The 12,575-nt window shown below is 38.3% G+C and overlaps 1 protein-coding gene across 1 annotated transcript in view; it reads left to right on the top strand.

Moving 5' to 3' along the window:
* The first annotated feature begins 12,177 nt into the window (after positions 1-12,177).
* LOC148650168 (uncharacterized) overlaps positions 12,178-12,575 on the top strand; it is a 33,546-nt gene continuing 33,148 nt past the window's right edge. Inside the window, exon 1 of the mRNA XM_088603712.1 lies at positions 12,178-12,312. Within this exon, the coding sequence (XP_088459838.1) occupies positions 12,228-12,312 (85 nt within the window). The 5' untranslated portion in view covers positions 12,178-12,227. The remainder of the gene's footprint in view (positions 12,313-12,575) is intronic.

Here is a 12,575-nt window from a genome sequence, read left to right as displayed (position 1 = left end):
TTCATGAGGTAGCAGTTCTTAGAAAACAGTTATGCGTGTTTGGAACTAACTGTCCGCGCTTGTTGTTGGAAGAGATTCCCAGGGACAATCTATCGAACCATTATTAAGAAGCTCCTTATTCCTGTTAGGGTCTCAGCAAGATTATCCAAGATTATTAAAAATTATCTGGAAGCACAGGGCACAAGGTGGAATTGCACCCTATACACAACACCAGTACATCTTACACACACATCTTGGCAGCAGTCTGCCAGCAGCTGTATCACCCTGTAGCTCACAACTGGAAGCCCACTGAAGCTAAGCAGATGTGAGCCTAGTCACTACCTGGATGGGAGATCTCCTTGGAAAAACTAAGGTTGCCACTGGTAGTGGTGTTAATGGGGCCAACAGGAGTTGCTCACCCTGCGGTTGTGTGGGTCCTAATGTCCCAGTATAGTGATGGGGACATCATACGGTAAAATTATGAATTGTAAAACCGAGGTCCTGGCTCTCTATGATCATGAAAAATCCCAGGGAGTTTCTCAGAAAGAGTAGGGGTGTTACCCTGGCATTCTGGCAAAAATATCATATTGGCCTTTACCAATCATAGCCTCCAAATAATCCCCATCTATGAATTGGTTTCATCACTGTGCTCTCCTCCCCACTGATAGTTGATGTGTGGTGAGCATACTGGTGCACTATGGCTGCTGCCTCATCATCTTTGTGGGTGCGGCACATTGGGGGTGGTGGAGGGGAGTCTTCATTATTATTATTATTACACCTTGCTATTTTTTGTTATTCTAAAACATTTAAGTTATTTAGATCTCACCAATGTCTGAATTTCCCAACTGAAATCTGAACAAAACACAATTTATTCTTTCTCTGACAATCAATTCATAGAATGTTTTTAAAACTATTTGTCTAAAATAAGTAAAGCCTGATTATTCCAAGGAGACAATAAAACATTGTTTTTTTTTTGCTGCAAGCACGAGTAATTTTTTTATAAAGTGTTAGTTGTGAGCTGCCTATTGTCACTGATGTCATAAGGGACAAACCGTGGAGAGGCAGGAGAGCAGGGGATTAGCCCGGGCTCAGAAGTTCAGGAGTCATATAGAAACCAATGCCCTCAGGCAGTGGACGTGGGGCGACCTGGATGCTAGGCGGGTCTCAGGACATCCGAACGTCAATGCTGAGCGAAGGTGAATGAGAGACCCGGAAATATATAGCCCCAGAGAGAGAGAGACCGGAAGGACAGCAAAGCACAGGAAACTTGGGACAGGACAGAGTACGAGCGCCCTCTGGCTGCAGAGGGCGTGACACCTATGGCACTGTAATAGTGATGAGTTTGGAGGAGGTGGGGTTTACACACATTAGTTATTGAGAGGCTGAGCTGTGCTCCTGTGTCCTCAGAGCTCATCTGGGAGTGTGTCTGCAACACATCAGCTCAGTGTTTCAAATTTGTTTCAAAAGTGTGGTTGAAGTGATTATTCAGATCACTTACTGTACATGTTAATTGTAATAGAAAGTTACTGAAGAAAAGTGTTCTATCCTTAAAAATTTTGTTTCTGGGCAGAGCTGTGTTGCAAAAGCAGCTGGATTCTTGGAACAAAGTATGATTGCAATCAGCGAGTCAAGGGTACAGGCTGTTCTAAGAATATGTTTGTCTCTGCCAGCAGCAAAAGGCGGATGCGAAACTGCCCGTAGCTGTCTTCTCTGTCCTGAAAATTACTGTCTCGCCTGTCTTTGTATTACTAACCAACCATAATAAAGTAAACAGTTGAGGTGTTGCATTAGCTAAGTGTATAAAATAAGGGACCTTCCTCTATTTTACTTTGAAAATCAGCTCCCACTTGCTGCACAGACTAGTGGTTGCTGTTTTCCCTGTTGCGCAATATGAATAAATGCCTTATTGAGTGAATGAGAACCCCTTTCCTGGCTCTTCTACGACATAGTGAACAAAGTAAACATCACAATCACATTGGGACATAATGGAATAATGGAATTCTATATTTTCAAGCATTTTTTGACAGGTTTCCGTAGTGGAGCTAGTTTGGGCACAGTGATGTCATCGACCTCCCTGCACGTAGCAGGCACCTCTGCTGCCTATGTTGAGGGATGTCCCCTTTAGCTCTTTTGGCTGGTTCCTTGTCGCATTACGCCAGAGACCCAGGCTTGCGTCCAGGTGCTGCTGGACGAAGTGATGGAGTGGAGGGGTGAGGGCATGAGCCCACACGGAACCGTGATGGTCACTTTTCCAGTTACTGGGTGTACTGGTGTAGTACCACTATAAAAATCTTGTACTGAAACATTGCCATAGCAGTTGGTATGAATGCTGGTGAAAGATATTCTTGTCTTTAGATGAACACGGTAAAGTGACAGTATTATAAAAAGTCATAAAAGATATGTTTAATTGAGAGAGATATTTCATAGCTGTAGCAATGCCAGTGGTAAATGATACTGTACACACATGTGATATATATATGTAATATATTCAGAAAGTACTGTATTTTATTTAATTGGTAATCCTTTGCAGGTTCAGATGAAGATGATTACCATGATAATGGATAATGAATACTGTATGAAATTCTTACAAGATACCTGGAAATAGCAGAGAGAAATTAATATGCAGGACACAAGAGCCAGGATCACAAAGAAAAAAAAAGAGAAGAACAAAAACCCTCCAAATCTAAATATATAAAGTCAACGTTTATGTTCTAATGGAAAAGCATCATGATCCATCCATTTTCTAACCACTTTATCCAATACAGGGATGTGGGGGAGCTGGAGACAATACCAGCAAGCAATGCCAGTCCATTGCAGGGCATATACAAACACATCAGAATTCAACTGATTTCTCAGAATTCAATTAATTAGCTGGTTACGTTCTGTAGTATACAATGTAGAGTCACCATCACCTGTATATTACCACTTCTCACATTTATAAATAAACTCACAAAATTATCATTCTGTAGAATCTGAGTATAATGTTTTAAGTGCCTGCTTGGTCTTTTTTAGCAGCATCCACAACTTTGAATGTGACATGTTGCCATTATTATGTGGAGGAAAGCAGTGGTAAATTAAGAGTATTGATTGGCCCTTGTCGGTAGAGGTTTGTTTAGAATTTACACAGTGGATTAGAAGAGAGGTACCCTTCTGTGAGGTAATAATTCCAGATAAGTATGTTCTGATGCTATTGAATATCACATGGCAACAATTCATTATATTAAGTAACTCTGATTAGATTATATAGTTACTGTATCTTTGTAAATATTACACTCAGATTCTACAAAAACGTGTACATTATAATGTATAGTGTAATTTAGCATGGTGATATACTGTAACTACCTGTACATTGTTTCTTAGTCATGAATCATGAATATGTTTCAAGTTCCTGCTGGGTTTTTCACAGCACCACCCAAAATTGCTAACATGACATGTTTCCATTGTTACATGGAGGAAACCAGTGTTAAAAGAAGAATATTCTGTTATTGCTAATATCTACATGCCATATAGGGAATCTTGCATTAGTCACAGAATTTGCCACTGAGCATCTTGTGGGGGCATCTTGTCATCCAAGTCCACATAACAGCAGTTTGGATTTAATGGGGGTGTCCTGGCCCAATACTGAACAGGTCCAGTCTCAAGGAGCTACTGAGATTGGACAAGATCAGATTACAAAGTGATAATTCGTTGCCATTTCTCCCTGCTTTGGCTATGTGAATAATCTTTTGGAGGGGATGGTGATCTGTGCAGTTACTCTCCATATTTCATGCCATCAATCTGTTCCCCCAGATCAAAGTGCTGACAACAACGATTACAAAAATGTCCACATATCTAGAGATGAAAGAGAGGCCAGCCAGGACAACGACATGGCCAGAGACCTGACGAAGCAGCTTGTATGTGTCTGCGCTTAAAATAGAACCAACAAAAACCAACTCATTCAAACAAGCTGACTGGAATAAAATAAAAATAAAATAAAAGACACTAAAAATGACTTTTAAGAGCATTTACAGTTCCTCTTCGAAGTTAACCAGTCTTCATGTGAAAGTATCTCATAGAAGTAAGAACTCACACTTCTATTATGCATATATTGTAGTGCACAAATACCTCTAAACATACAGTAGCTAGTTTTAAGAAATCAGCCATCCACTTAAGGGTCAATAAATGCATTTTCTAACTGCTTCTTCTAATTCCAGGGGAGCCATAGCCTATCCCAACAGGCACAAGGCAGAGTACACCCTGGACAGGATGCCAGTCCATCATAATGCACACACATACACATACCAGGGCCAGTTTTCCCAGAAGGCAATTAACCAACCAGGATGTCTTTGGACTGTGGGAGGAATCTGGAGCACCCAGAGGAAACCCACACAAACACAAGGAGAACATTCAAACTCCAAGCAGATATCAACCCCATTTCCCAGCACTGCTGTGTGAATGCACCACTGTGTCACCAACACTCAAAAATAATTTTAGGAAAAATGCTTTAATATTCCCATAAGGAACTGCAAGCCCAACAGCAAGGTACAAGGGGCTCATTAGACAGCTAGTAACGTGAAAAAGAGATGTGTTGAAGAAGTCAGAAGTCACTACCCATATTCATTTCAGTAAAGAGGAGTCATAGAATTTACAGTACCAACACTAGTGGTATACTGTATGTACAGTATTACATTTATGGAAAATATCAGTTATGTTCAACAGTATCTGATGTGGTGCCACTTACTTCAGAGTTAGAAAGGGTTTGATCGCCTCATCATGCTACATTTTCTTAGTGGCCACAGAATTAGGTTTCATCATAATTATATCAAGACAAATGAAGACAGTAAGACTTCCTCAATTCTCTCCACATTACAATACAGGAGAAACTCTATTTCTTCCATTAACTTGTTTATAGTTTATAGTATAGTAACTTGGTTATAGGTTATAATTTTAAAATAGTTCTAAATATATGTTTTTGTATTGTAAGCTGTAGTTTTATTTGTAAGTTTAAGCTTTATTTACTATTTTATAAATACTCCAGTCTATAGCAAGTTGTTATCATGATTGTACAATACAGTCTTTATCAACTTGTAATAAGGTCAATTGTGGTTTTACTGTATTACCATATACTGTATACAGTAGTAAAGAGCAGTGAAGTAGTTTTAAACTATACAACAGTTCATTTGTAAATTCTTCATTGCATATGCTTTCCATAAAACATGCAGATATTGGGGAACTTTTTTCTTTTTTGATGAATTGCAATTTCAGTTCTTGTGAGACATTTCCTAAATACACGACTGTGGTTGTATTAAGTCCTGTGTTGCAGATTGTTCAAATAAAACTTATATCAGCATAATTCAGACAGTTTTTTTAAGAAAAGGAAGTGACAGTTTATTTTACAGGTCTCTGATAATGTATAAAATTCATGAAGGCTATCAATCAACTTATGTCCACCAGGTCCAATGAAGTATTTTTTTCAAGGTCTTTTGAAAGATGCAACGTTTTCAGGACAGGAAAGTAGTATTGTACTCCCCCGGGTAATTAAATACTGTAAGTAGATGTAAGAGGTGAGATCACTTTATTGGCCATTTACAATTTCTTATATTAGGAATTTGTCTTTTTTCACATACCCCAGCTTGCTCCCTATGAGACACACAGACAAGGAGAGAAGTTCAGGTGGGTAGCTGCATCAGCATGCGTAGGCTGCAAAGGAACAAATAATAGGTTTATTCCATGCTGAAAAAAAGAAGAAAGAAAACACAACGTTTCGACCGTGGAGCCTTCTTCAGGTGTGAGAAAGACAAGGCAGTAAGCAAAGGTAATGTAGCGGGAAAACAAAGGCTGTGAGAGAGGAGGAGTGAGAGGCGGGAGCAGGGGACAGAAAGAGAGTCCAATCAAGAGGTGTGAAGTCAGAACAGGTGTAGAGAGGTGTGAAATGAAACTTCCAATGAATGGAGAAAATTTTGTAGAAAAGTAGTTGTTAAATGAAGGGGGAAGGTGTGATCCTAGCTGCAGGATAATTTTGGTTTCTGTAGTCTTTCTGATGTATGAAGGCTCCACGGCCAAAACGTTGTGTTTTCTTTCTTCTTTTTTTCAGCATGGAATAAACCTATTACTTGTTCCTTGACAAGGAGAGAAGCTTGGGGCCAGACTGTAGAGTCAGCCATTTTTAGTCCACCCCTGGAGCAGTTGGGGTTAAGGGACTTAGTTAGGGCACCCAAAGTAGTAGGATTCCTCTCCCAGCCATGGGATATGAACTGGCAACCTTCGAGTCACAGGTGCAGCTCCTTAGCCACAGAGTCACCACATTGCCTGGTGCGGATGATCTGGGACTGAACCTGGTCTAAAGGCAATGGCAGCTACAGTATACAATCCTCCTATGTATCTATTTACTATATACTACTAATAGATACTGTACACTAATATATACAGTACTACTATATACTATATTTTATATACTACTACTGTATATACAACTTACTGCATGTATCAATATACTATACATACAGTAGTATCTTCTCATGTCTTCAGAATCTAGTTCTTGTTCTCACCTTATTCATTTTGATGTTAGTGCTGCTTTTAACACTTTTAACCATGATATCTTACTTTCTTGTCAGTTTCTTTGAGTTTCTGACAGTGCTCTTAAACGGTTCAACTCTTACAATATTCAAGTCTTGTGATACTCAAATCTATGCCCGCGCTATACCTGACACTGAAGTGGCTGTCACTCCCTAGCTGTATCTGTGACATAAAAACATGGATGACTAAAGATTTCCTTCATTTTATCTGTGACGAGACTGCACATCCCGCCAAGTATGAAAAGCCAATGCAGTAACACTGTCTGTGGATGGTACTATACTGTACATGTGTTTTAATTTAAATTGAAGAACGCAGTATTTGATCCAGGCTTGATGCTTGACCCACATGTGCAACATACTGTATTGTAAAATATGTAGTATGGAAGTATGATTCTTCCACCTCAGAAATACAGTATCTGCAGATGATGTCCTACAATATGTTGTCACTAACTGAAACTGAAAGGATGGTCAACACTTTCGTTTTCGGTTGTATTGGTTATTGTAATACCCTTCTCACTAGGCTAACTAAGTCCACGTTGAAGAAACTACAGTGTGTTCAGAATTTGGCAGCCAGAATCCTGACCAGGATAGTGTAAGTGATCACATTACCCCTACCCTGGATTCCTTAGATTGGCTTTCTGTCAGATTTTGTGTCAACTCACCTTTAAGGCTTTGCATGACTTCAGTTCCTGTCTGAGGTACAGTCATCCTACACCCCACCTTGCAACCTTTCTACTGTACATCTAATTCTGATCTCCTGTCTGTTCCCAAAGTTTATTCATTTATTCTATGGGGGACAGGGCTTTCTCCTGCTGGGCCACAAAGCTCATCAATTTTATTCCTAAAGATGTTAGAGATATTTCTAGGGATATCCCTTCCACTGAACTCTTTCAACTCTAGAATCAAAACCTTCTCCTTAAAACGGCTTTTATTTAACTGGTTCTGAGTCAGCCACTTTGTTTTCCTATTGTATTCCAAACCCTCAGTGTAACGGTGTAATTCTGCTAGCTCCTCTCATTGTGTATTTTGTCATTTTTTTAAGTGCAATATTTAAATTATTATTATTATTAGAGAGCCCTTTGGTCGACACGCTGTTTTAAAAGCCAGTTACCGAAGTAACTGATTTAAAGCCAAAGACATTCCAGGTACAGTATATAATCCAAAATCCTTAAATGTTATATAAGTCAGAGAGTTCTATTGTATATATATATTGTATATATCTTATGACAGATATAGTTAGAATTGCTGTTTATTGATTACAGCTCAGCATTCAATACCATAGTGCCCTCAAAGCTTGTCATCAAGCTCCAGGACCTGGGACTGAACACCTCCCTCTGTAACTGGATCCTGGACTTCTTGACAAAACGTCCGCAGGTGGTGAGGGTGGGCACCAACATATCCTCTACCGTGACTCTAAACACTGGAGCCCCCCAAGGCTGTGTGCTTAGCCCTGTCCTCTACTTCTTATTTACTCATGATTGTGTCGCCAGGCATAACTCAAACTCCATCATTAAGTTTGCGGACGATACAACAGTCATCTGCCTGATCACAGATGGTGAAGAGTCTGCGTACAGGGAGGAGGTTGAAACCCTGGCAGCATGGTGCCAGGAGAACACCCTCTCTCTTAACATCAGTAAGACTAAGGAGATGATTGTGGACTATAGAAAACACCAGAGAGGAGATCACACAACTATCTACATCAGTGGGACTGCAGTGGAGAGAGTCAGCAGTTTTAAATTCCTGGGAGTTAACATCCCAGAGGACTTAACCTGGACCCACCACACCAACACCGTGGTCAAAACAGCACAGCAGCGCCTATTTCTCCTTTCTCCGTAGGCTAAAGAGGTTTGGCATGCCATCACATATCCAGGCCAACTTCTACAGGTGCACTATTGAGAGCATCCTGACTGGTTGCATCACTGCCTGGTATGGGAGCTGCTCCGCACGGGATCGCAAAGTATTGCAGAGGGTGGTGAAGTCACTGCAGCTTATCACCAGCTGTGAGTTACCAAGCATCCAGGAGATCTACTCAGCTAGATGTCTGAAGTAGGCCAGGTCCATTCTCAAGGACCTCAGTCATCCCAGTCACAAACTGTTTTCCCTCCTACCGTCCGGTAAACAGTACCAAAGCATTCGGTCCAAGTCCAACAGACTACGGAACAGCTTCTACCTCCAGGCAATAAGACTGCTAAATAGCCAACCTGCAGCTCCTTTAGCAAATCACCTGCAATGGCTACATGGACACACAGTTTTCACTGTATTCAGCATAACCGCACTACTTGTATATATTGCATACACCATGGACACATAGCAGCTCTACTCATACTGAGTTTTATTCTGTTTCTATTACATCTATTACTATGTACCCTTATTTTCATAACCTCAATTATGTGATTTTTGTGTTTTTGTGATTTTTATGAATTCTGTGATTCTTGTGATTTTGTGAGACATTTCATTGCCAGCAACTACTGCTGCATGCTATAATGTTGTGCATTTGATAAATAAACTTTGATTTGATTTGATTTGATTTGAATTGAATAATACATATAAACATATACAGTATAACCATTTCCAAAACCGCCTCTACATTGCTAGCAGATATAGATAAATTACACCATGTTACAGAACAAGGTTTAAACTGCAATAATTCATTAACCACTACAGCCTATTGATGCTTTTGATAAATATGCCTTACTTTACTAAAACACTCTTTTATCATTACATCTAGAAACTATTGAAAGCAATAATTTGTTGTATTCAGCCTTTTGTTTCTTAACTGCTATGGCTGAATCTGCATTTTTCTAGCTAACATTTAAGTCAGAAAAGCTTTCAGTTGTTTCTGTGAACATTAATAGATTGTATTTCACTGAACCTGACATGTTGTGCATCTATCATGAGACACCTGGTCTGAAAGCTATCAAGTTTATAGGCTTCATTGAACAGGAAAACATCCAGAATGGAAAATATGCTTGCTGGAATTTTGAATTAACATGTGGAGTCCTAAACGAACATAATTGAAAGTTCTTGATTAATTTATGTCCAACGCTCATCTAAAGCAACTTAAAGAAATGTAAATTTCCAATTTTAGCTTATATTTATACAGCTTAAGCAATTTGAGTAAAAGCACGCCTCTTTAAAATAACAAGAGTACAGTCCCTAATTAGAATTTGAACTTACTGGTCCTGACTTACTGGTCCTGTGTAAATACAGTAGCCCTAATCATTATTCTCAAAGCAAAATAAACCATGTGTATGCACTACTGTATGTGTAGCAGAAGAGATTAATATCCTGTATCTGCTGTAGAACATTGTTGTTTGGTGTCCAGTCTCTGCTGTGTGTTGGATGAACCCCATTATTCTTCATATTATCCTGCAGATAGTCATCTTCATCTGGACGGTCCTCATTATTTTTATTTTTTTTACAAATAAGATAAGTTAAGAAAAAATCTGTCAAAGCAACACATTTTTATTTTTCATGTATTGTGTTGCAAAGTATGTACTGCATAGTGAAAATATTAACCTTACTGGGTTTTCATTAAAAATGCACTTTTAGACATTTATTTTTACCATTAAGTACAGTATCATACACATGGCACAGAGTAGATGAGCCTTTATTACAGCTCTGTACCTACAGTATGAATGTACATATTTATTTTTTTACTACCTGCAACGATACTACAGTATATGGATTTCTTAGCTATGCTTTTAAACTTTATGGTACACAGAATGCACTACAGGAACAGACTGAATGGATTCCGATCCTGTAAAGAGCCATATAACACAATTGCAACTAAAAAAATATCAAAACTCTTAAGTGAGTCACGGCTATAAACCCTTATAAGCCGGAATTCTCAACAGAGGAGATTCAGCACCTGCAAGAAAATGGTAATTAATCATGCTAATTAATACCCCTTAAAAATAAGCATGTTTTAATTTGCATATGAGCTTTTCAATAGAATTTGGCATTGAAGCATACTGTATCTATTAATGCATTGAAACTGTGGAATTTTACTGTAGTCAAGTATTCAAAAAAAGACAAATACAATATTAACAGGTAAATGTATAATAATACAGTAAGCAATGGGATGGTAGAATAGAATCAATGAAACTCTAAAGTGTGTCTCCCTTATGAACCATTATGCCAAAACCCTGATCTGTTCTCAGCTGCCGTGTTTCAGACTCAGCACTGACGGAGGAGATTCAGCACCTGAAAGAGAATGATATGCTGTCATGCTAATTAGTCAAACTTAAAAATAAGCCTCTCTAATTTGAATAAGAAAATGCAAAGTGAAATTGGCATATATATATACCTTAAGTACTGAGTGCATGAAATTACTGTAGAGGTTTAACGTTTAGTGAAGAAAAGGAAAATTATAGGTAAACTTGTAATAATACAGGTGGCGATGGGGTGGTAAAATAGAATCAATGAATACTCTCAGGATTAAGTATATAATTTTAAAGATGTATGTAAAAACAACATTTTATAAAATGTGTATAAGTTAGAGGGCATAACCCAGCACATGGATGTGGTTTTAATGTCTATGTCAATGTTTAGACCACAATGATGTTATTACTGCTGTTTCCAAAATGTGATATTGCCATGGAAACATCCATGTAGTCTCAGTTGGCATTACAAATGCAAATCAGCAATAAAATTAGAAATGTAAGTCCCTGCCATGTAACTCTTTTTTTCTGTTTTCAAATCCTGTATACACCTTCTCCACTCAGTCCAACTTGTTAACAGCAAAGTAATTTTAGTAGAATAAGTGAAAAAGTAAGGGGGAACTTTAGGAAGGCAAGGTTGTTCAAACCTACAGAGGGATGTTAGCTTGGAAACTGGGGTTATTCTTTCAAAAACTGTGGAATTAGTGTGAACCTCAGTTAAACATCTCTTCTGATGATTTGCACCTCTTATGGCACATTTTGCTCAATAACAGAGCTAAAACATTGAAGATTGTGGTCCAGAGAGCAGAGCACCACCTACTGATCCACCAACACCACTTACAGCAGCAACTTGGATTTGCTGAGGGGTTTCCATTCCAGTACTGTTCAGCCTTGCTGATCTGAAAATATCAGTCTACAGGCTGGTAATGCAGATACCAGAATTTCTATATAGAAATTAGCAGAAAGATATATAGAAATTAGCAGAAAGATATAGCAGAAAGACTAGAAGACTGCTAAATTAAGATTTTGTCAAAAGGTTGTAGCACATGTATGGTCTCTATTTAACCCACAAACTACAGAAATGTATGTATTATATAAATCGTAACCCAGAACAAATAATAATTTTGCCTCAAAATCACTTTCATCAATGGTGCACAAAGCTGAGACATTATTCAAGTATTATATTATAATGTATTACTGATTAAAACCTACTTCACTGCAGTCTCAGTAATGCATTATGCTCAAGGAAAACAAACAAAATAACTTCTGTCACAAAAGCCTTAGAAAAAGAATGTTGACTTCATTTTGTTGAGCATCACACAAATTTAAGTGAAAATCACACAAGATCCTAGAGCAGAACTCCTGCTTACTATAAACTGCTGGTAGAAGGACTTCTCATTTGTTCTTTTTTGTGACACATCAAACCACTTTGCAACATGTTTCCTCTTTAAAATCACTCATATGTGCTGTCATATGCTACCATTCAAACCCAACAGTTTAAAGAGACACATCTGCTCTACTCACCAATAAAATGGCAGATACCTATGGGGATAAAGATTTGCTCCACATGGAGGCTAAGAAACAATTGCAGCCTGGGAAAACAAAGCTGCCTTCAGGTAAATCTTATTTTTTCTCAATAGGTGATCCTGGAGGAATCTTTTCTTGAAGAAAAGTGTTCCTAATGTGATTGTTAAATGTAACTAAATCTGTATCTTATCTTGGTAGAGGAAAGTCATTCTGTATGTACTAGACTCATTATTGACTGTTAATTATTCTGCATTTGTTTTGACAATGAGATATTCTTCTGTTGTACAGATACCCATGTATCTTAAAATGTTATGAAATCTTAAAAAAAACTCACAATTACAAAAAATATACA

This window comes from Lepisosteus platostomus, chromosome 13 (assembly GCF_059453375.1).
Source record: "Lepisosteus platostomus isolate fLepPlt1 chromosome 13, fLepPlt1.hap1, whole genome shotgun sequence".
NCBI lineage: Eukaryota > Metazoa > Chordata > Actinopteri > Semionotiformes > Lepisosteidae > Lepisosteus > Lepisosteus platostomus.
The sequence above is the reverse complement of the archived record's forward strand: the minus strand, read 5'-3'. Positions and strand labels throughout refer to the sequence as shown.